The sequence below is a fragment of the Sorex fumeus genome, unplaced genomic scaffold, assembly GCF_029834395.1.
Source record: "Sorex fumeus unplaced genomic scaffold, SorFum_2.1 ptg000013l, whole genome shotgun sequence".
NCBI classification, from domain to species: Eukaryota; Metazoa; Chordata; class Mammalia; order Eulipotyphla; family Soricidae; genus Sorex; species Sorex fumeus.
In genome coordinates, this window is record NW_026606070.1 from 14,545,587 (window position 1) to 14,569,718 (window position 24,132).

The 24,132-nt window shown below is 41.3% G+C and overlaps 1 protein-coding gene across 9 annotated transcripts in view; it reads left to right on the forward strand.

Moving 5' to 3' along the window:
* Positions 1-2,359: 2,359 nt before the first annotated feature.
* ANKRD17 (ankyrin repeat domain 17) overlaps positions 2,360-24,132 on the forward strand; it is a 140,032-nt gene continuing 118,259 nt past the window's right edge. For all 9 annotated transcript variants that reach the window (XM_056111507.1, XM_056111511.1, XM_056111510.1 and 6 more), the window contains exon 1: positions 2,360-2,997. In XM_056111507.1, coding sequence (XP_055967482.1) covers positions 2,500-2,997 — 498 coding nt within the window. In that variant the 5' untranslated portion in view covers positions 2,360-2,499. The remainder of the gene's footprint in view (positions 2,998-24,132) is intronic.

The following is a 24,132-nucleotide window of genomic DNA, read 5'->3' on the forward strand; positions in this document are numbered from 1 at the left end:
GGCTGGGAATGGGAGCTAAGAATCAGGGCACTGGCTTTGTATGAATAAGGTGCTGACACCACAAAAACACAAAATAAAAGCCAATCACTCAGGAGACTTTGTCCTCTCTGGTAGGCTTGACCTTTTTCTTCTAGTTTAAATCATTTCACTGCTATGTAGGGTTCATTTTCTTCTAAATAATAGGGTTACAGTTGTGTCACACACCTGGCAGTGATGTGAGACAGGGATTGCTTCCTGGGGAACAAGTGGTGGCAAGTTCTCTGTCTGCTGTATTTCTTCCGTCCAGTAATTGTATTACTTAAAAGAGTCTTTTTCATAGTGTAAGTATAGAAGTTCGAGTGCAGAAAGATAAAAAATGGATTTCAGATACTGAAAAGCATCACTGAGTCCTCTTTAAATTGATGTGAAGAAAGGAAAATGAGTAAAATCACTAGAATAAGTTAAAGAATCAGATATATGGAGAACTGAAGAGAATAAAGATAAGTGGAAGGGACAAGGCAGATGCATCTAGTGTAAAGATGGAAGAGTTAATCTCACGTAATAGCCAGTGTATCTAATTCCTCTAAAGAAAAGGAATAATCTTGAAGTTTCTGAAAAATTCTGAAAAATTTAAGGACCCTGTATCTAATAGTTTTATCCTTCGTATGGCAAATAGTCTTAAGTGAAATGTGACTGGGATTTAAAATTGCAAGATGCATTCTGGTAGAAATGGAGAAAGGTGCCAAAGAAAAACAGGAGAGAATTCAGTTAAGTCACAGGTAAAAAATGCAACGTAGTGCTCTGCAGACTCATTATAGAATAGAGCCGGTAGATCAACAATTGGTGTACATATTTACTTAACCTTATTCACAGCATAAAGACTTCGATTTCCTAAACTATTCACATAGAAGACTCAGGATGAGGTTTTGAATGAATTGACTCAGTTATTGCCAATTCTGCCATAGTAGAGTACTGGCAACTGCCCACAATTCTTACGGTATGCCAATGCTAAAGAGAAAACACACACACACACACACACACACACACACACACACACAAACGCTGAAAAAAAAAAATTCAGGCATGCACAGCTAAACTTAGCAATCTTAAAATGGCAACGCTGTCAGCTGAGGCTTTTTTCCTGTGTGCCAGGACATCTGCCTTTGATGTCTGCTTCTTTTTTCCTTCTGCCACCGTCTTAACGGTGCAGAGGGGGGAACACTTTGGAGTTTAGTAAACTGTGCAAACATTTCAAAAAGTACTAGAAGTTCTTCAGGACTTCGACCAATAAACTCCGAACCCCCATCCCCACGTTGCAAGAGAGGTGTAGACAAGGCTGATTATTTACAGGGCTCGCTTCACACGTTAAGAGGTTAAGTGGAGGTGGGGATGGGGGGGATGGAAGAACAAAATCAGGGTCATTCAAGGGAAACTTTCTCCAAGTTGGGGCCAAGATTCCACTTCGCCTTCAGAAACTTCGGAGCCGTTCTTTTTCCAAAGTGGGCCACGGTGGCCCGAGGGGTGCGGGGACCCGGAAGCGCCAGAAGCAATTGGGAGCAGCTCAGACTAGAAGGGGTGGGGTGGCGCATTGACTACTGTTTTTAAGAGGGGGCAGCGGGCCCAAGCAGCTGGGGGCGTGGGGGGCTCCGCTTCGGCGCATTCGTCTGCCCCCAAAAGCCGTCCTGGGACTCCTTCGTCTTCTCCTTAGGCTGAAGACCCCAAGTCTCAAGCTTCGGCCCGCGGGGGACTCCTCCCCGTCCTCGACGCCGTCTCTTCCGGGTCCCCCCCACTCACGATCCGGCGGCGGGGGTGGGGTGGGGGTGGTAGGGCGGGGCAAGGGCCAGTCCGGAAAGCGACGTCCACCCCGGCCCAGGCCCGGCCCCACCTCCCGGATCCCGCGCAGCTGCCGCCGGCCCGCGCAGCGCCCCGGAACCCGGCCCGAGTCCCGCGGCGGCTCCCTCGGCCACCCGCGCGTCCGCTCCGGCGCCGGCTGATGGCGTCACGCGCACTTCCGCCCGCGGCTGCGTACTAGGCACGGGCGAGGAAGGCCGAAGGGAGGGCTGCGGGGCTGCGCGCGGGGCTGAGAGCGAGGCGAGAGCAGGCACGCGGGCGCTTCCTGCCGCCTCCGCGCTCCCCCCCGGTGCGCCCCGCTGGGGAAGTCGCCCCAGCACCCCCCTCCTCCCCAATCCCGCCTCGTCCTGGCCCCCGTCGGGGCCGCGCCTCCTCCGTCCGGGACGCCCGCCCGCCCGCCCGGCTCCGCCACGACGCCTCCCCACCCCCCCACCCCCCGGCTTCCTCCCGCTCCCTCCCTCCCTCCCCGCGCCGGGCTCCCCGCCCTTAGTATCGCGAGACGAGGTGAGAGCTGGCGGAGCGGCGGCGGCGGCGGCGGCAGTAGAGGTGACCGAGGCGGTGGCGGCGGAGGCGGCCCCGAGCGCTGTGTCGGCCCCGGTGCGGCCGAAGTCGCGGTAGAGCGAAGCCCCCACGCCCCTCCCCCGTCCGCGCCCTCCCTCTTCCCCGGGGATGGAGAAGGCGACGGTTCCGGCGGCGGCGGCGGCGGCGGCTGCTGAGGGAGAAGGGAGCCCCCCGGCGGCGGCGGCGGCGGCGGCGGCGGCGGCTGGCCCCCCCGTGGCGGCGGCGGCGGCGGCGGCAGCGGCGGCGGCAGCAGCGGCGGCGGCGGCGGCGGCGGCGGCGGAGGAGGAGGAGGAGGTCGGCGGCTGCGTTGGCGGCGGCGAGGCTCGCTCGGCCTCCTCTCCGCGTGGAATGGTGCGAGTGTGCGACCTGCTCCTGAAGAAGAAGCCACCGCAGCAGCCACCCCACAAGGCCAAGCGGAACCGGACCTGCCGACCCCCCAGCAGCAGCGAAAGCAGCAGCGACAGCGACAACAGCGGCGGCGGTGCAGGCGGCGGTGGTGCAGGCGGCGGCGGTGCAGGCGGCGGCGGCGGCGCAGGCGGCGGCACCAGTAGCAACAACAGCGAGGAAGAGGAGGACGACGACGACGAGGAAGAAGAGGTTTCTGAGGCAAGGGCCTGCTTGGCAGGGCGGGCGGGTGGAAGGGCCTGGAAGGGGAAGGGGCCGGGGGTGGGAGGGGACTTGGCGGCGGGGCCGATCTGGCCCTTCTCCTCCTTCTCCTTACCCCCCCACCCCCATCGGCGCCAACCCCCCCCCCCCCCTTATTGCCGCTGCCCCCTTCCCGGGGCCGCGGCAGTGGGGTGTGGGGGGAGGGTGGCCGACACGTGGGGGTGGAGGACTACCGAGTGCACGGAGTAGGGGGTTTGGGGGGAGCACCACGCTGCCCCTGGCCGCGCTGGGAACGGAGGCGCCAAGCGAGCCTCCCCGTTTGCACCCGCGGCGGGTTGCTCCGGGGCCAGCAAGGCCCGCTTATATTTCCCGGCGGCCAAGTCGGACGGGGTGAACTAATATTAGGCCGATGAGTCTCCTGGGGGAGCACTAGGAAGTGGGTCCATGCCCCCCCCCCCCACCCCCGATGGTGAGTTAACGAGGAGCTGTGTCTCGGGTGGGGGGCTGGAGGGGGGAGGCAGGCTTTGTACCCGGGCGCGGGGCGCACGCCGGGGTCGGGGGGTTGTGCGGGACACGTGAGAGGCTGTACTTTTCCATCCCGTCCCGCTGCAGGTTCTTTGCAGGACTCTTGTGGCCGCTTCAAGTAGCCCCCCTTCACTTTCCTCGATCACGCAGGGATTTTCAGGGCACCCGATCGGCTGTTCCTTATGTGTTTCTGGCTATTAATTCAGGACTTGCAGCTCTGTTGGGCCCTCCCGTGCCCTAGGCGGCGTTTTCGAAAACCCCCTTCTTAGGAGTAGGAAAAGTGGACCCAGTTTGTTTCCCCCGGTAATGTGGAGGAGTTAAAACAGTCTGCTTTGGAGCTGGGCTTAGTTGTGGTGAGTTGGAATAGGAAGGCCTCTTGGTTTGTCCTAGTGATCTGGTTTCATAATAACTGTTTATGATTTTTCCCGGGTCCACAGACAGGCGGCGTTGCAGGACCTTTTTCTTCAAAGAAGACCATGTAACCCCAAAGCTCAGTAAAATATGCCATACTGACAACAGAGTAAGAAATTAGCCTTACTAGTTATATTAGCTCTTTGGAATTCCCTGCTCACTCCCTCATATGGAAACTAGGAAAATCTTGATTTGAGGAAAGAAATGGGAACAGGAGGCAGAAGGAAAACAATTTTAAAGACTGATTGGACATTTAGTTATGAGAGAACAAGAAGTACCATTTGCCATTTATTCTCTTCCACAAACAAGAGTGCTGAACTTGGTGCAAAGCTGTTGTTTCAATTTATATTAGTGCATGTCAGTTTCTGTTTAAATGGATTGAAAGCCCTTAAGAGAGTTAGACACTTGTCTCTTAGTAGTGATCAGATTTTCTTACCTCAAATTAGAGGAAATTATGTAGGTATAGATGTAATAATTCAAGTACCAAAAAATTGTGGATGCTTCCTGCCATTCTACTTAGCCTATTGAATTCTAAGGGAAGGATGTATTCGTAGATTTTGTATTGACCTCGTTGGATGTTTTAGCATAGTGTTCGTGCTGCATACGAACAATGAAAGAAAGGATGTGACAGAATCTTTTCATTCCCCTGTAAAATAGACTATGGATTTAGGATCATTCAATTCTGATTTGTTTTATAGTTGAGTAACATTTTAGAGTTAATCTGGTTCAACCTTTTTACTTGAAAAATGAGGATAACATGGTCTAGATATAAAGGGGTTGTGGCAATTAGCAAAAGTTCTCTAATGATTTAGTTCCAGTCCTTGACAGTATTTTCTTCTGCACCCCTTACTTGTGTGAAAAAATGGTACATTGCATAGTGATGCAGTCATGTAGATTTAGGCAAAAGAGAATCCCAATTTAAGATCTTAAGGTGTTGGATAAAAAGGTCTGCTTTGGGAGAGTCACAGTAATTGAGTGCATTACACACTATAATGTTAAGCTGTAGGCCACATACCTAGGTAGTTTTGTCCATTGAGTTTTGGCTTAAGTAGAACTTTTAGTAATTTAAATTATATAGAGTAGTGTTTGTAAATGGGTAAATTTTTTGTCAGGTTTTTCTTGGAGAATAGCATGGTATGTTTGCTTTAGAGAAGTGTTCTTTAATGTGCTTTATTCTCACTTATGCATAGTGGTGTAAACAAAAGTTTTGTCATTTATTTTGAAGATAAAGAGGAACAGGTGTAAGAAATAGGTGTAAGAAAAGTGCTATCATTCAAAATAAAATCAAACAAATATACAGTGATGGAATGAACAGATAAGAATACAGAACCTGCCTACATCCTTGCCTAAATAAGTTAAACATTCAGTGTGCCCTGTAAGTTAAATGGGTGAGTTGACAAATGTTTTCCCATTTTGTTGCATATCAACTTGTTGAATTTCATAGAGCTGGGAAATCTTGTCATTTCTACAAAGTGCCACTTAAGTCCGTTTTCTAATTCGTTGTATTGACTGCACAGTAAAAAAGTGGATAACATGATCCTTGAGATTAACCTTCCAATAAAAATCATGAGGTTAACAAAGGGTAGGTGATTTCAGTTTTGGGGTATTTAACCTGAGTAAATGAAGGAAAGTTGTAACAATCTGTATATTAGTAATAAAGAAGTGCTAGCTGAATTGACTTTATCTGTTAAGAGGAAAAGTGGAAAGTTTTTTCAATTGGAAAACTTGTACTTGATGAAGAAAGAATCTATTTTTTAAAAAAATAACTAGAGTTACTAAGAATTGAATTTCTATTGTAATTGAGAATAATATAATCACGCTCTAGATAATTTACCTAACTGAATAAACCTGGACGCAAACGCACAAGAACCAAGAATTCTTTCTCTCATTTGACACAGAACAAAAGTAGATTAGAAATTAAAAATGTTTTTTTTTTGTGGTGACTGACTGATGCTGAAAATAGGAATATATTTCATGACGTAAAAATTGTGATACTCCCTTTTTGAAATTAATGGACCAAGTTTATAATTCCTTACTTGGATATCACAAGAAATTCTTCATTTTAGAAACAAATAATATTAAATTCAATTGAATATATTTTAAAATGTAATTGACATTAGTATTTGCTGAAGCAGAATTGGAAGGGAAAAACTTGCCATTAAAAGTGATTTATATTAATATTTTCATTAAAGATGCATAAAATGTAAAGACTAGGAGTTGATTAGAAAATCTTTTTTATTGGTAACTGAAGGCAAACCTAATGAAGATATTTTAGACAAGTGAAGCCAGTAAATAAATTAGGATTGACTTACTCACTTTTGAAAAGATATGCATCCCCAGAGAGATTCTGTTTATAGACATAAAAGGAGGATTGAAATGAAAGAAAAAAAATACTACAGAAATACATTCTTTAGTTTCACACTTCGGAGTCTTTTTATGTTGTTTTTATTTTGAAATGGAAAAATACCATCTATGTACCTTTGTTTTAATGCTAGAATTCCACATTTAACTTAAACTTATTTGTTACCCACTTTATTTCTTAAGTGATGTAGTATTTTGAAACTAGAAGTTAAGTAAACTTTGAAACTTCCTTTCTGTTCTTTTTGTCCTTTGGGCCACACCTGACTCTGCTCAGGGATCACTCCTTGCAGATCTGGGGGCCACCTGTGGTGGGGGATGAAGCCAGGGTCAAGCTCCTTAACTGATGGGATGTGATCTCTCTCGTCCCCTTCTTTGATTTTTAGTAAGACATATTTCCTATTCTATTTAAGTACAGGACTGATAAATTTAGAGAAAAGTTTTTTTTTTTTTTTCAGTGGCTAGAACTAAGAAATTCATTTAGGAAACCAAAAGGAGTTGTTTTTCCTTGAATCCAGAGTGCAGGTTGATGGAAGTTTGAATTTCATCATCTTTTAGTTCTCTTAATGATGGTGATTTTTACATTAGTATTAGAGGTAGTTAGTTAAATTAATGGACATGATTGTTATTTCCTGATAAGTACAATAAGTTTTCTAGATTTTAAAAAAATGTAATAAAAACTTCATAGTCTTAGCAAGTTATTTACTGCTCTCTGCTTCATATGTAAATGATGTTAAACAACCTTCTTACACACTGTGAGAATTAGGAGAGTTAACAGTTTTTGTGTATCCTTATTTTTACCATAACTATGAAGTTATTAAAAGTAATTGATTTCTTACTCGGTAAATGATTAGAGATTCTCTATACACCAGGCATTTGGTTACAAATGATAAGTAAACTGAAGACAAATTGATTTACAAATGCACCATTTATTAAATAAGAATTGGGGGAGATTATAAGTGAAGGGCCAGGGAGATAGCACAGAAGAGGGCACTGTTTGTATGTTGGGGTCCGGGTTGATCCCTGCACCGTGCTTGCCAAGCACCACCAGGAGGATCCCAGTACTGCCTCCTGTGGCCCAAAACGAACAAATCAATTTATAGGTGAGAGCGAGATTAAGTGGTTAAGTGTAAAGCTTCAGAAGTATACAATTATTGGGTGAATATAGTCATGTTCATGCTTAATTTAGAGGCAAAGATTACGACATACAGGGATTTTGGGTAACTACGGGGTCATACTGCTAATAAGTGGCAGAGCAAGACTTAACCTGTGACTGATACAAAGCCTGCTCATTCACATACTCGTGTTATATAATTTGAGTACAACTTCCCTGATGGCACAAAGGTATTGGGGGTGGAAGTCCGTTAAGATAGAGGAGTGTCCACTATGACAACATTTTTGGAAATGTTTACTCTGGACAAGAACTGAGTGCTGAACGTAAGTAAAGGAATATACATGAAAATCTTTCTGTATTGCAGACCATAGTGCCCAAAATGAGAGACTAAGAAAGAGAAGAGAGTTGCCTGCAGTAGAGGCAGGCTGGGGTGGGGAGTAACTTGAAGGGGTGGGAGGGAAACGGGGACGCTGGTGCTGGGAAATTACAGGAGGGATGGGTGTTGGAACATTGTAAGACAGAAACCCAATCATGAACAGCTTTGTAATGCTCTGTCTCATGGTGATTCAATTTAAAAAATAATAAAAATTTTAAGGGCTGGAGCGGTGGCACAGCGGCAGGGCGTTTGCCTTGCACGTGGCTGGCCCTGCCTACCCGGGTTAGATTCTTCCGGCCCTGCCTACCCGGGTTAGATTCTTCCGCCCCTCTCAGCGTGCCCGGCAAGCTACTGAGAGTATCTCACCCACACAGCAAAGCCTGGCAAGCTACCCGTGGAGTATTCAATATGCCAAACACAGTAATAACGACTCTCACAATGGAGGCATTACTGGACCCGCTTGAGCAAATCGATGAACAAGGGGAGGACAGTGCTACAGTGCCCAATTTTAAATTGAGTGTATTTTAAAATGTAATTGACATTAGTGTTTGTTGAAGCAGAATTGGAAGGGGAAAAAAAACTTGCTATTAAAGGTAACATGTCACCACTTTCATTAAAGATGCATAAAGTGAAAAGACAGTAGGAGTTGATTAGTAAATCTTTTTTATTAGTAACTGAAGACAAACCTCATGAAGAAAGTTTTGACGAGTAGAGCCAGGAAATTAGGATTGACTTACTCACTTTTGAAAAGATGTCTCTCCAGAGAGACTCTGTTACACCATTTCTTTAGTTTCACTCTTCCTGGCTCTGCTAACTCATAACTCAGGACTTACTCCTGGCAGTGCTCAAGGACCTGGGTTCAATCCCCAGCATCTCATCCAAAACCAAAATCATGATACTGTTGTGCCATGAGGTCAGCCTGATTTCTTTTTTGGGGGGGTGGGGGCACAGCCAAGATACTCGGGCTATATGTGGTTCTGTGTTCAGGAGTGACACCTGTGGTACTTAAGGAAACATTTGTAGTAAGAGGGATTTGAACTGGAGTTAGCCTGCACCTTGACTTACAATCTCTTTAGCCCTAAGTATGCTGAAATTAAAATCAAGATTTTGTTTTTCCTCCTAGCTCCATAGTTACGTATCAAAACTTTCATTAGATCTTCTGGTCTCTGGCCAGATTCTTCTCTCTTTACTTTGTAAGTTTGAACTTTTTGTTAGTGGTAATGGGACATTATTAGGTGGGTATGTATGTGAGTTGTGTAGATTTGGGAAACTGCCTCTGAGATAATTAATAAAAAAGGCCTATTTGGAAAGTAGGATATCCAGATAATGTTTTTGCTGGCAGACTAACCCTTTACAAGTTGAAAATAGGAGAGAAAAAGATACGCATGCATCTGTGTGCCCTTGTGTATATGTAATGTATAAATTGTGGGTCATGGCTGTATTCCGCCCGCTATTTCTGATTACTTTTTCTTTGAAAGCTGTACTCTCTTTTTTCAATCCTGAAATCTAGCCTATTAATTGATGAGGTTATTTTATAGTCTACTAACAACTGTCAGATCAGACAAATTCTGTCTTAACCAAAAATGTTGTGGAAAGAGGTGATTCCCCCCGCCCCAGTAGCTACTACTTCCACTTGCATCATATTCCACCTACTATTTCTAATTAAAAATGGTGGGTTGAATATAGTTGTTACCCCCAAATTATATAAGCAAAAGTATCTTCTTTCCTTCTGATAGATTTTCTTGGAAGTCTTAACTGTCTTAACTCTGAATACTTTGAAAATACTATTTAGCTGCATACTCCTCCGCCCCTCTCGGAGAGCCCGGCAAGCTACCGAGAGTATTCGATATGCCAGACACAGTAACAACAAAGTCTCCAATGGAGATGTTACTGGGCCCGCTCGAGCAAATCGACGATCAACGGGAGGGCCTTTACCTTTACCTTATCTGTATTTATGATTTCAAGTCTTAAAGTAACAGGGCTTGATTGTGTTTATTCTAGTGGACCCGTGTAAGAATTTAATTGGCTTATCAGTTTAGGCTAGTTCTCTTAACACTTAATTGGAGTGGGTGCTGTGAGAGTTTTTCATTGTTGAATAATCATCAAGGCAACATATTTAGGAATTCATTAGACTACTCATTAGTTGCTTCTGTTGTAATTCAGTTATAGAATTCAAATACTACATCCTCAAGGCAGTTTATTTGCATTTATGATAATATTTTTGATAATAATTTAATGGTTTAGTAAATGTGAATGTGGTGAACTTACATTTTTTCACACTTTTTTTTAGGAGGGGTAGGATGGGAGCAAGGAGTTTGGGCCATGCTTAATGATGCTCGGGGCTACTTCTGGCTTTGCTGGGAGTTGCTCTTGGAGGTACTCTGGGGACCATACGTGGTACTGGGGATCATCTGGCGTCTACCACATGCAAGACTAATGTCTTAACCCCTGTACCATCTCTCTGGCTCTGATTTTCATATTTTACTATGGGTAAAAAGGGATTTTTACTTTTTTTTTTTGCTGGGGCCAATAACAGCTGTGAAAATTGGTCTTTAGGGGCTTAAACGTGATGAATACAAATATCCTCTAAGTTGTTAGACCACTGTCTATAATCTAGTAGACTATTTACTAACAACCCACAAAGAAGTACTCTTCCTGGCTTATGCGTCTCTATTTTTTTTTTTTTGGAGGTAGGGGGAGGAGGCCTTTTTGTGTCACACCTGGAGATGCTAAGGGGTTACTCCTGGGTCTGTTTACTCCTGGCTTTGCTAACTCCTAACTCAGGAATTACTCCTGGTGTTGCTCAAGGGACCACATGGGATGCTGGGGATTAGACCCTGGTCAACAACGTGCAAGGCAAATACCTTACCTGCTTTATTATCACTATGCCCCTACGTTTCTTAATTGAACTTTTTTTTTTAACTTCAGAAATAATTCTTATCCAGAGGGGAAGTGAAACAATCTAGCTGCCATCTTACTATGAGTTGTAATCTGAGATTTTAGTTACAAAAAAGGGAAATAATAGATTCTTATTTTCTCTTAATAATGCAATAAATTATTTGACCTGATTATTGGAAGCAAACTTAGAGTTTCTTGTTATCTTACAGAACTTGTAAACATTGCTTGATTTTTTTTTTTAAAGGATTTTTCGTTTTTGTAAAGTTTACCTCAATAGCACAGCGGTAGGGCTTTCGCCTTACAAGCGGCCAACATGGCCGACCTGAGTTCGATTCCTCCGCCCCTCTCGGAGAGCCCGGCAAGCTACCGAGAGTATTCGATATGCCAGACACAGTAACAACAAAGTCTCCAATGGAGACGTTACTGGGCCCGCTCGAGCAAATCGACGATCAACGGGAAGACCTTTACCTTTACCTTTACCTCAATAAGATTGGAGATAAAGAGGTCGAAGTAGAAGGAATGTAAAGATCAGAATACATTAGAATTTGGAGCCAGTATTAATATAGTGACTGAAAAATTTGATAAATGATAGAAAATCTCTTGAAGTATGCTTATACAGTGAATTGTGCTGATGACAATGGTCCATAGAACTGTTGACTAAATTGAAAAGTTTTTAATAGGGGGAGGTTGTGGGGCAGGGAGAAGAAAAAATTAACAGTATTTAATAGGTTTTTAATGAATCCTTGGTAAAATTTTTTTTTTTTTGGCTGGGGAGTGGTAATTGAATGTTGAAAGTTCAGAGTGCTGATGGAACATGGTTAAGTTAAGGTATTGGGATAACCAGAATAATAACTTTTTGTTAATTTGGGGGTTTTGGTATGGCAATTGGCAGTCCTCTGGCTACTCTTGGCTCTGTGCCCAGGGTTCACTCTTGGTAGTGCTCGGGGGACCATGTGGTACCAGAGATTGAGCTAGGATCAGTAGTATACAAGCACCATAATCCTTTTACTTCTTTTTGGCCCAGAAGTTTTTGAGTTTTATTATTTTGGGTTGTGTCCTAGTCAGTGCTTATGAAACCCGTGGCTTTTCCCAGCATTTTCAAATATCTGGGCTTGTGAGTGAGTGTGCCCTGAGGATGTACAGTAGAACTCTGCAGTATTGGGGAGTACCTGGGCTCCCTGGGGTTGGCCACTCTCAGTGCTACTTGGGAGACCATGTGGTGCTTGGAATTGAAATAGGGTGTGCTGTGTACAAGGTATATTCGATATGCCAGACACAGTAACAACAAAGTCTCCAATGGAGACGTTACTGGGCCCGCTCGAGCAAATCGACGATCAACGGGAGGGCCTTTACCTTTACCTTTTAAACTCTTGCACTATCTCCTTGGCCCCCGAGGCTTATAGTTTTTATTTTAACGAATTCTGTGATTCATCCACTCAGTGTAGATTATGTGGTTCTTTCTCCCTGCTGTACCAGAGAAGTGACTAAAATTAGGAGACTGCAGCGAGCACTGTAGCACTGTTCTCCCGTTGTTCATCGATTTGCTCGAGTGGGAACTTAGTAACGTCTCACAACAAATTGTGAGACTTGTTGTTACTGTGTTTGGCATATCGAATACATCACGGGTAACTTGCCAGGCTTTGCTGTGTGGGCGAGATACTCTCGGTAGCTTACCGGGCTCCCCGAGAGGGGTGAAGGAATTGAACCCGGGTCAGCTGCATGCAGGGCAAATGCCCTACCTGCTGTGCTGTCGCTCCAGCCCAGGAGGCTCCAGAGAGGAACACAAAAATAAAGTGGCAAATTTGAAAAGTCTGTACGTTATACTTAATTATATTCTTACTGTTTATTAATGGAATTAACTATTCAGAGTCAATATGTTTGAAAATGGTGGCTATATTACATGTTTTTAAAATTATTTTTTATTGAATAACCATGAGGTACACATTATAAAGCTGTTCATGGTTGAATTTTAGTCGTACAATGTTCCAATATACATCCATGATGTTTTTTAGTTTTGTAAATGAGTAAATTTGTTTTTTATTTCTTGAGAGTTTTGAAAGTACAGATGAGATACGCCAAATTATGGAAGTAGTCCATAAATAAAGTAGGTGATAACCATTATTCACAAGTCCCTGCTTGGTGTTCACTCCTGGCAGTGCTTGGGGATTGTGCCTCTATTGGTATCTAGCTTGGTTTTCTGCATGCTAAAGAAGCATTGTAACTCTCATTTGTGCTCTGATCTTTTGTTCTCTCTGAGGGCAGGGAAGCGGGTGTGTCATACCTGGTGCTATTTAGGGCTTACTCCTGGTTCTGTGCTCAGAGATCACTTCCACAGTATCCCAGGGACTATATTGCAGTACGGGGATTGAACCAGGGAGTGTTGACCTGCAAGGAAAACGCTTTACCCTTGTACTATTCCTGGCCTGCTAGCCTCTAGTTTTATCTCCAGTTTATTGTTTTTGTATATAGGGCGTAACCTTTTGACTAACATTTCTATGAACCTTTCTTCCAACATGTAATCATTCTTCCTTGACAATGAATCCAAAATGGCATTCTGTTGCGTCCAGTATAGCTCGGAATGAAGGCTATCTACTTAATATCTTTAATTTTAATTCAGTCCAGTACTCTATAAAATAATGTGTATTATATATATGTATATATTTCTCTCTTGCCCAGTCCACTGTGCTGGGATGAATAAAAATGGGATTATCATAATGAAAGCTTCTTTGGAGAATGAAAGAATAAGAAACAGTATTCATTGTCCTTAATGATTTATTTTTATTTAAAAAATTTTGGTCAGAAGACCCTGCTCTGGCAGTTGATATGTTGGTTAAGCTATTATTTTACTCTGTGGGAAGAATGCTCCTTTAGTGTGTGTCCTTCTATTTCTTCTCCCCTTTTTTTGGAGGTGGGGGGGGGTGTGTCATACCCGGTGATGCTCAGTGGTTACTTCTGGCTCTGCACTCAAGGATACACTCCTGGTGTTGTTCAGGAGACCATATGGGATGTCTGGGGTCTGCTGTGTGCTAGGCAAGCACCCTGCCCACAGTATTCCTGCTCCAGCCGTGGATTTCTTAAGTGGTTCATCCTTTGCCACAAGTTGAAGCAGTAGGAACCTACTGATATGACATGTCTTGGGAACTACAAGACTTTTTTTGTAGCTCTCTATGATTTGATACAGATTTGAAAGCTGGGGGTAGGTATAGATTTAATGATTGCATATTAATACAGATTTTAGTTTACTTAAAGTTCATCTTTTTTTTAATAAATGAGTAACATAATTTGGTGTTTTTTAAAGAAATTGAACGGCTTTCTATCATGCTTCCTTTACATCATTACCTAAGATACTAAATTGCCGGTCTCTTTTAGTCAAAACAAATTTTAAATTTGATCATTTTTTGGCTTACTGCTCTTTGTGCTGCCACTAATTCTCTTCCTGTGTGTTACCTGGAGTCTTTAAAGTCATCTGATACAATAGGCTAGGTAGTGTATCCTTTGGGGTAACCAGAGAAGCAGAACAAGTAGATGATTTATATGTGATTGATAGGTATGTACGTAGTAAGAGATTTGTTACCAAACATTATATTATTGTCAGAACTTCCTGCTAAACAAGTTCAAATGTGTGGATTAGGCTGAAGATATTGTACATTGATCTTTAGGGGTAGCTGCGTGCAAGGGGGGTGCCCTAACCTCTGCACTCTTTTTCTCACCATGCCTTATTTTTAATTTTTTCTTTATACCTGATCTCTCGGCAGCCAGAACACACCAGTATTCTTAGTTGTTCTGCTGCAGAAGTGAATTGTCCTTTTCATTATCGTAGGCAAGCAATTTTAAGAAATGGTTTTATACTTTATAACATTAGTTACTGTTTTAGAGTCTGAGATATATGTGTTTTCTTGTTACCTGGCTTCTCAGACTTAACAGGTGTTTTTTTCTTTTTTTCTTTTTTTTAATGGCAGCAGTCCTCTTTTAATTTATTGTATTAAGTAAGGTATATGATGAATATTTGAATAGAGACCCCAATATATCTGTCACTCACACTGTCCTCCCGTTGTTCATCAGTTTGCTCGAGTGGGTCCAGTAACGTCTCCATTGTGAGGCTTGTTGTTACTGTATTTGGCATATCGAATACGTCACGAGTAGGTTGCCAGGCTTTGCCGTGCGGGCGAGATACTCTCGGTAGCTTGCCGGGCTCTCCAAGAGGGGCAGAGGAATTGAACCTGGCTCAGCCGGGCTGGCTGCACTCAGGGCAAACGCCCTACTGAATGTGAGGGTCATGGAAATTTTGACAACAATAAGAGTTTTTCTGTTTTAGTTTCGAGGCCACAACTGAAGGTGTTTAGAAGTTACTCCTGGCTCTGTGCTTGGGGATCACTCTGGGAGATTCTTGGGAGACCATCTTGAGTATCAGATATTATATATACCCAGATATCAGACCTGGGTCAGCTGTATGTAAGTCAAGTGTCTTACCTGATGTACTTTTTCTCTGCCACAATACTAGAAGGTTTTTGAACAAGTGACAACCAAAAATTAATTCCAAGTCAAACATGTTAGAAGTTTAAGGTGTTTCTGGCAATGCTCAACTCTTGTATTTCTCAGGTAGAATGGTCTTGTGGGTAGAAAAATTCAAGAAACTCTGATTCAGAGGTGGGGTGTGTTTTCTTACTCATCTAAGTAAGATATAGATGAGGAGACATCATTCTAACTCGAGTCTCTGGATGATTTTCCAGAGAAAGAGTGTTTCTGTTGCTAAAAGGGTGAGGCGGAAGAGGGAGGGGGCAGGGAGATGATATTGGAAGTAAGATCTCCGAAGTATATCTTAAACCTTGTTGTTCCTTTGCATTTGTGCATTTGTGTAATTTCCATTCATATATATGTATTAATGCATGTAAAATCCACGTATTATCTTATTTGGTTTGGATGTATATTACTCCTCTAGTTTGTTCTTCAATTCACTTCTTTTTTTCATTTTTTTAATGCAATAGGCTTATCTTTCTGAAGTGTGAATGACTTTTTGTTACTCTTAGAATAAAACCAAAACTCCTAATTATAAATGGCATTGTATGACTCCTTGCTTATCCTTTCTCTCTTATCTTTGTATGACTCCTTATTCTCTAGCTTCCTTTTATATCCCTTTCAGTTCTAGAATGTTTTTCTCTTTTGTTTCTTTTTATAGCGTAGCCTTCAACTTTGATATTCTTGTTTGGAAGAAACTCCCCTTTTCCTTCTCCCCCTTGTTTTTTTTTTTTTTTTTAACTGTAATTGGGTGATTTGCGAATGGAGGTGAGAAGTAGAAGGACTTACTGGTCTTTGGCCACGTTTTATTGGTTATTAAATATTGAGGTGGACTGTCCGCTGCTTAACCCTTTGAAGGGGACTAGTAGTGTTGCCCGTGGGGAATTCATCCAGGCTTTTAGTATTGCCCGCAACAATTTAAGCTGCATACAGAAGATAAAAAAGTAAAGCAGAGGAAGTTTATTTGTAAGTTAAAAGTACACTCTGTAATGCAGGATGAGCCACAAAGGGCTCAGGGATCTGAGGAGGTATTTCAGGGCCTTTTCATTATGGTTGGAATGGGGACACTAGGGGAGTGGGGTGTTAGGGTGGTGGTTAGAGATCTTGGTGGGTCCCAAGTGGTGCATATAGGTTGTGAGACTGGATTCTAAGGGCTTATTAGTGTTCTGAGTTTTCTGCATTCTGGCTGTTGTTTGCATGGACTATCTGAGGGGTGTGTAAGCCCCAGTTGTGGCCAGCTAAAACGTCCTGTGCTGATATTTGATGTTTTTCCACTATCTTTATACCCTTTACATGCTTGTCTAGTAAAAATATTCAATTTATATATAATCTTTTTAAACCTAGTGCATTGTATTTTTAACTGTATGGTATGTGTGACTGAGATGTTAGAAGGAAATTTGAGCAAGGGCTTGGTTGTTTTCGTTGTAGTTTAGTAAAGCTTTTGAGTGACTTAATTTTTTTAGGTTTCTGTTTCTTGTAATTAAAAAGTTGTTAACACAGACAGAAAAAATGCTGTTTTAACCATTTAAGTGGACAATTTAAGTAGTGATAAGTATATTCACATTTGTTATGCAACATATTTCTACAAATTTTTCATCTTGCAAAACTAGAGCCATCCATTAAATTTTCCATTGCCACCTCCTGTCAATAAACTCTCCATTCTTACCTCCTCTTCATATTTCCAAGAATTTGACTGTATGCGTAATTCATGTAAGTGGAATCATAGTTTTTTTATTTTGCAACTGAAATTTTACTTAGAATAATGTATATAAGGATCTTACATGCTGCTGTGACAGAATTGCCTTTTTTAAAGCATATTCCCATTTATACGTATTTCACATTTTGATGAACATTTAACTTAACATTGAACTTAATCATTGATGAACATTTAGTTGCGTCTACCTATGGATAATTTTGCCTCTTAATTTTTACACTTAATTTCTCTACATAATTGGTTTGTGGAGGGAAGTAGGAGCTTTATTTTTGTTATTTGTTTTGTGGCCACACTTTGCTGTTCAAAGGGCTGATAATCCAGGCTCTGTGCTCGGGGATCATTGTTGACCATGCCAGGGATCTATTGCAAGATAATCACCATAACCCCTGTATGAATTCTCTGCTCCCAAGAAACAGTCTTCATTTCCAAATGGTTAATTAGTTGTTTCAGCAACTAATTTTAATGTTACTTTCTTTATTTCTTATAGTCTTCTTATTTTCCATTGTTTGCAGTATTACCTGTGGTTGATATATTTAGATAATAGAACAGTAGACAGTATTACATCTTAGTATATATGGCTTTTTATGTGTATATTTGTGTGTAATGTGTGTAATGCTTAATCTGCACAACAAAATTAGTTGTGCAGATTGTGTTGTGCAGATTAAGCATTTTTCTGTACTATTTTATAAGTGATTAACATTGTAGAAGATTTCATGGTAAAGTAATTACCTATATTTTCCATTTAATGTAGCAGTGGTCTTTTGAAATAGTGTTTTCTTTCTATCCTAAGCTTTTAATGCATGCTTGACTTTTTCCTTCCTTTCCTTAAAATTTTGCGTTAAAGAGGTAAAGGTGCTTATATGAAGAAAGCAAGAGCAGCACCTATATCTAAAATAGTGCCCTGTACTTACTGATTTTTGTAATGTTTATAGTCATAACTAGCTGCCTTTGGACTTAAATGTTTCCATACACTATTACGTTTAGTCTTGAAACTCATGATTAACATTTCATGAATTTCCCTTTTCCTTTTCTCTTTCTTTCGCCTCCTCTCCCTCTCACCCACCTTCCCATCCCTTCTCTTTTCTACATCTATGATGCCCAGGACTTGCTCCTGACTCTGTGTTCACGATCACTTCTGGTGGGATTTGGGGAACCATATGGAGTATCGAGAACCAGGCCCAGATCCACCCAGTGCTAGGCACGTGCCTTATCGTTTATATTTGGACTATTTTTCTAGCCTCATGTGTTTTTGTTTCATGTAATATCATTCCATTATAGTTTGGCTCACTGATTTTAATACATATTTCAAATAGATTTGAAGTCATTTAATACCAAAGCCATTTTCCTTTAGTGTAGCGTTGTCTATTCTGTATCTTTGTCTTTGTGTGAAGTTTTGCCTGATATATTTCAGTGATAGAGTGCTAGACCCGAGGGTCCGTGACCTTGTTTATAAAGTTTTTCTTTTCAAAGAAATATTGCCATAACTTAATTTTAATTTATTATTTTTTATGTTTGGTCCATATCTGGTTTTGCTCAGGGATTACTTTGGTTCTGCATTCAGGGATAATTTCTGGTGGGTTTTGGGGACCATGTGGGATGCCGGGGATGGAACCCAGGTCAGCCATATGTAGGGCAAACACCCTTTCTCACTGTACTGTGTCTCTGGCTCCCTGGTGCCATATTTGTAAAACTTTAGTTTTGTGTGTCTTAAAATGCCTCATATTTTAGCTTTTAAGTACCATTTATGTCTGTTACCTCTTGATGCCTAGATTGCTGTGCATAAGTACTTACAGCCCTGAAGCCTGTAAGAATTGGTTAGTATCGATGAATCCACTCTGGGGCTCCCAAATAGACTTTTGTAGGAGGATAACCAGTTAATGTTTACCTGTTCTATCTTGATGTTTTCCTATCCCCATCTTGGGAAAAATTGATTGTTCTTAAATAGGATAATATTCTTAGTTTTAATTTTGGGTCAGTGGGTCAAATTAAATAACCTTGTAGATGACCTCTTTTATAAGTTTTCAAAATGTGAAATGAGAATAATAGTTTGTTAAGTTTAAACAGCTGAATCTTTTAGTCTCACACCAAGGGTAGAAGGTATACTTTAATAATTTTTTTAACAAGGGTTAGATGAGATACTACTTATGAGGACATTTGTGAGCTGTGTTCCCGTGTGTGTGTGTGTGTGTGTGTGTGTGTGTGTGTGTGTATGTGTACATAGTTAAAATTGAGTTATGAGGAAGAACAGAGTTGTGAAAATGTATTGCTGACTAGTGAAATACTTGGCTATTTTTTTAAAAGTGCAATTTAAAACGATATGATATTTAGAAGTCTTTCATTTTTCTTCCTAATTTCTCTTATTTTATTGATTCTTAGATTGCCAATGGAATCTACAGCTGTAATTATGCATATGGGTTAATTTGTTTTAGGTGGAAAGGAAGTGGAATTCTGTAAATGATAATTTGGGTTAGATTATTTTTAGGAGTATATTCTGGATTCACTTGATCTTGAGTATTTTAGTAAACAAACAAACAAAAAAAACACTGTCCTCCTGTTGTTCATCAATTTGCTCGAGCGGGCCCAGTAATGTCTCCCCTTTTTTTTGAGACTTGTTACTGTGTTTGGCATATCAAATACATCATGGGTAGCTTGCCAGGCTTTGCCGTGCGGGCGAGATACTCTCAGTTAGCTTGCCAGGCTCTCTGGGAGTGGTGGAGGAATAGAACCCGGCTCGACCGGGCTGGCTGCGGCAAGGCAAACACCGTACCGCTGTGCTATCGTTTCCGTTAGTATTTTAGTAGAATGTTATTAAATTCTTCAGAATTAGAAATTAATACAGTTTTTTAATGAACTGTTGATAAGGCGGGAGAATAAGAGTAATGAAAATGCATCACCTTTTCCTGTTTCTTAATCTCCTTTTCTGTGAGTGGTGAAACAAAACATATTCTTCGGCTTCTCTGATATGGGCTTATATGATTCTGTAGTTCTAGATAAAATGGCAGTGTATCAGAGCTAAGGTTCGTCCATGCTGCTCTTCAAGTTTCAGATCCTTGAGAACAATCCTGGATGGGAGAGAGAGAATAGGAGATACGGTGTTTTTGTTGCATACAGCTAGCCCGTTTGATTCCGTGTATAGTATCCAGACCATTGCCAGAATTCGCTCGTGAGCACCAACCAGTACGACCCTAAAACCCAAAAACCGGAAACCAAGAAATGTACCAACTTTATGGATTGTTCTTTTTAACCTGTTTATTCTTATGTTGCCTGTACTTGTACCATCATTTTATCTAAAAATCCTAAATCCAAAAATTCATCACTGGAACTCAGCTTTCTCTTTCAACTTCCTGTATTCAGTATCTGAAGTTTCTTGTCCAGATCCAAGAACTAGTATGTTTTAAGTTGTGAATGTGGCTTAGTATTTGGGAGAGCTTTCCATATTAGAAATTCTATTTGAGCTTTATTACTGTATCTTTTGACCTTTTATGCCAAGACATTAAAAATACATAGCTTCATATTTTAGCTTTTGTGTCCCATTCATGAATAATTTTGCTTTGTATTTCATGTTGTTCTTAGAAAGCCTCTTGCTTAGCAGGACCATTGTTTTAGCAGCCTTGATTTATGTATCTTAATAAATTACTGAGGTCTCTGTATCTTGCTACCAAAGTAGAAGTTTCCTTGAATATCTTAATCAAAGGGCAATTAGAAATATTGGATTCTAATTTTAATAACCTCCAGAACTAATGATTTCCCCCAATCTTTCTAAAGTAGAGATCACATAGTTTGCACACTACTTTATATGTTGGAAGCATTTATTATTTTGATAATTTTCTATACTTGTGATGGTTACTTTTGAAATTATTATTCCTTTTAGCCAACCTTTTAAAAACTCCTTTAGGTCATTTCCTTTTAAAACTCTTTCTTAGGTCTTTTTTTGGTTGCATTCTGGTTGATGAAACCATACTCACTCCCCCCCCCCCCCCATATTTAAAACACCTACATACATGCAAACAAAGCATTTTGCAATTGTTTTGGGAGAATTATTGAGAAATAACATGTATGAACCGTGGATTATGATTTTTTGATGAAAAGTACTGTGTGGCATTCTTTTTCTTTTTCTTTTTGGCTGGTAGAGAGTTCCTCCCCAGTGGTTCTCAAAGCCCAGAGCTCCTCCTGCTAATTCTCAGCCAACCAGGCTAGTGGTTCACTGATGGAGTTAAATAAAGGATGTGGTACTGCAGGGCTTTGCCCTGCCTTGGAGGTTCTAGCAGGGGAGTGCAGCTACTTGTTTATCCTCTACCAGTCTGTCTCTGTTCGGGGAAGGCTGTCCTCTTCGACCAAGTGCGCAGCTTGGAGGGACGCGCATGGAGTGGTGAGGGAGGAAGAGGGCACTCACTTAGCCAGCCATACCAGCTGAATCAACCCTGGCAATCAGTGGAGTGACAGATGTTGGAACCAGATCCTCCTCAAATCCTCTTTGGTGCCCTGGTATTAACCAGGATGCCCCAGCAGTACTGGGAATCTCTGGTGCTTAAAGGACCATGTGGTGCTGGTGGTCACTACGGTTATTGCCTTGACCTCTGTACCATCCTGGCTCCTAGTTCTCATGATTTTTATCTGTTTAATTATTTATTCATTTGACATTTGTATGGCATTTTTATGGATAGGTTTATAAAGTAGTAATAAGAATGGATATGATATATATCTTTGAAGCAGGTTAATGGGGTAGGCAGAATATAAGTAATTAAAATGAAATAATCGATTTGTAAGGACTGCCAGATTGGAGTAGATTAGTAAGGATTAAATCGTTACCAAACTTCCTGCCTTCATTCTTCTTTTAAAATCTGTTGTGATCTTGACTTGAAAGAAAAAAAGAATTCAGTAGATAATTGTTTTATATATCTGCTTTCCCCCTGTTCTATGAGCTAGGAAATGTTTTATGTTATGTACAATAAGACGTACTTCATGTAAGCTTATTGTTATTTCCACATGTTCAACAGCAAACTGTAAAGCTTTAAATTGATTGCTTCAAGTTTGTGTTATTATCCTCACTTTAAAAAATATGGTGGATTGAGAATGTTCCTTAATTTCATTTTTCCCAAACATTCCAATGAAACGAAAAAGATTGAGTTAAACTAAAAATTTATTTTTAATTAAACTAGAGGTCTAAAAAGCATGAATACATGTTATCACATTAGTCAAACTCCCTTAAAGAGGAGCAAAAAGACCCCATTGTTTCTGTAAGTTTATTGTCTTCTTGCATGAGTATGGTTAAAGAAGAGAGAAGAGCCAGTTTAGGTGTGGATAGATCCAGATTGAATAATGTCATCAATTATATTTCTCTCACAACGATTTTAGTCTCTCTTCCATATTAGCTTTATTTTTAGGCGGACAAAGAAGGCTGTTGGAAGAGATGGGGGAGGGATATTCCAGACAGGCCTGGGTCATGTGACAACCTCTGGTTGCTAGGAAGAATCATTTTCACCCAAACTACCCGAAATATGTTTTCCACAGACGAGGGATTATAAATTCCTAAGAGAAGGAATTGAGAAGAAAGCACATTGAATAGTAAAGTTACAATTTCTAGCCTTCTTCAGGTACTGTCAGCATGCCAGAAATCTCGAAAATAGAAAATTCACAAGATTAACAGCAAAATATCAAAGTAAATTGGAACCCAAAATATCAGGGTAAGTTTAGGTTTTCTTAGAGGGAATCTCTGGATACTCCAAGCTTGATGTCAAAAACAAAAACAAAAATCAGTAGGTCAGTTGGTTAATCCAGAATTCAGTTATTTTTCAGTGCTGTGTTGTTGGTTGGCCCTCCTTCCTGCGATTCCTTCCTCTGAGCAGTTCTAGTCATGATGGAGACTTGCTTTCAGATCTTAATTCCTACAATAATTTCCTTTTTTTCTTTTTTTTGGGAGGCTGGGTGGCGCACTCATGCTCATCTCTTGGCTTTGTGCTCATAGATCACTCATAGTCTGGGAGACCACATGGGGTGCCAGTAATCTAACCAGGCCTGACTACATGTAAGGCAAACACCTTTACCTACTGTACTGTCTCTGGCTCCTAGAAACATTTTCATTTCTTTTCTTTTTTTGTTTTTTGAACTATACCTGGCTATACTGAACTATACTGGGCTTGCCAGCGGCTCTGTTCTCAGGGACCATTCCTGGTGGTAAGGCTCCTGAGACCATATGGGGAATTGCGGATTGAATCTGGCAAGGCAGTTGCCCTACCTACTGTACTATCTATTACTCTGGCACCTAGAAACATTTTTTTGACCCCAGTGTAACTGTAGGAAAAGGACAGAGAAGAAAAAGAGATTGAGGACAGAAGGAAGAAAATGAGGAAGGAAAGTAATGGGGGAACAGTCAGGTCCTTAGGTACATTACTAATATAGAAGAGTGGTATAGTTATATATCTAAAGCACAGATTGAACAACAATGAAATCATGAGGTCCATACTGTAGCCATGAAACTTTAAAATGTGTCTGTCAAGGAGAGGGGTGGCAAGGCATGGGAACACTAGAGACGTAAATTGATGTTAGTGGTGGGATTGGTACTAGAATATTATATGCCTAAAACTCAACAATGGATGACTTTGTAGACCAGTTTATTAAATAAGAAAAGTAGACTTAACAGTTATGTACTGTACTGAGATGTTAGAAACTGTCAGAAACAAAGACATCGATGAAGCGTGCATTGAAAAGAAATTCGGCTTTGTTAGTTGTCTGTGAGCTTGACTTGCTGGATTATTGCTTACTTGTGTGCCCCTCCTGCTTGACTAGTAGTAATGTCCCTTTTACAGGCCGTAGATGTTTGCCTTGCTTGTTGCCAATAGGGGTTTGATTCTCTGCTTCCCATATGGGCAATGCAGGTGACCATATTTTCTTTATGCATATTAATATGCTTCTTCCTGATTGAGAGCTCTTCAAAGCCTTTCTCAGTTGTTAGCAGTGAAGGTATCTTTTGAAGGCATTTCTCAGCTTTTAGCAGTGAAGGTATCTTTTATTCTGTAAATTAAATATCTTTTAGAAACAACCCAATTTAGGGACTGGTTTCCTAAAGGGTGACCAAGTGATGAGAAGGGAGAAGTTTTAGTCCAGTCTTTCAGAAATGCTGGGAATAGAGAGGAACAGGAGCTTAAGTTAGTGATTTAATCATTCCTGAGTGATAGGACGTCCATTGAAAAATTCAAATAGGTGAGCAAAGAGCAAGGAGTAAGC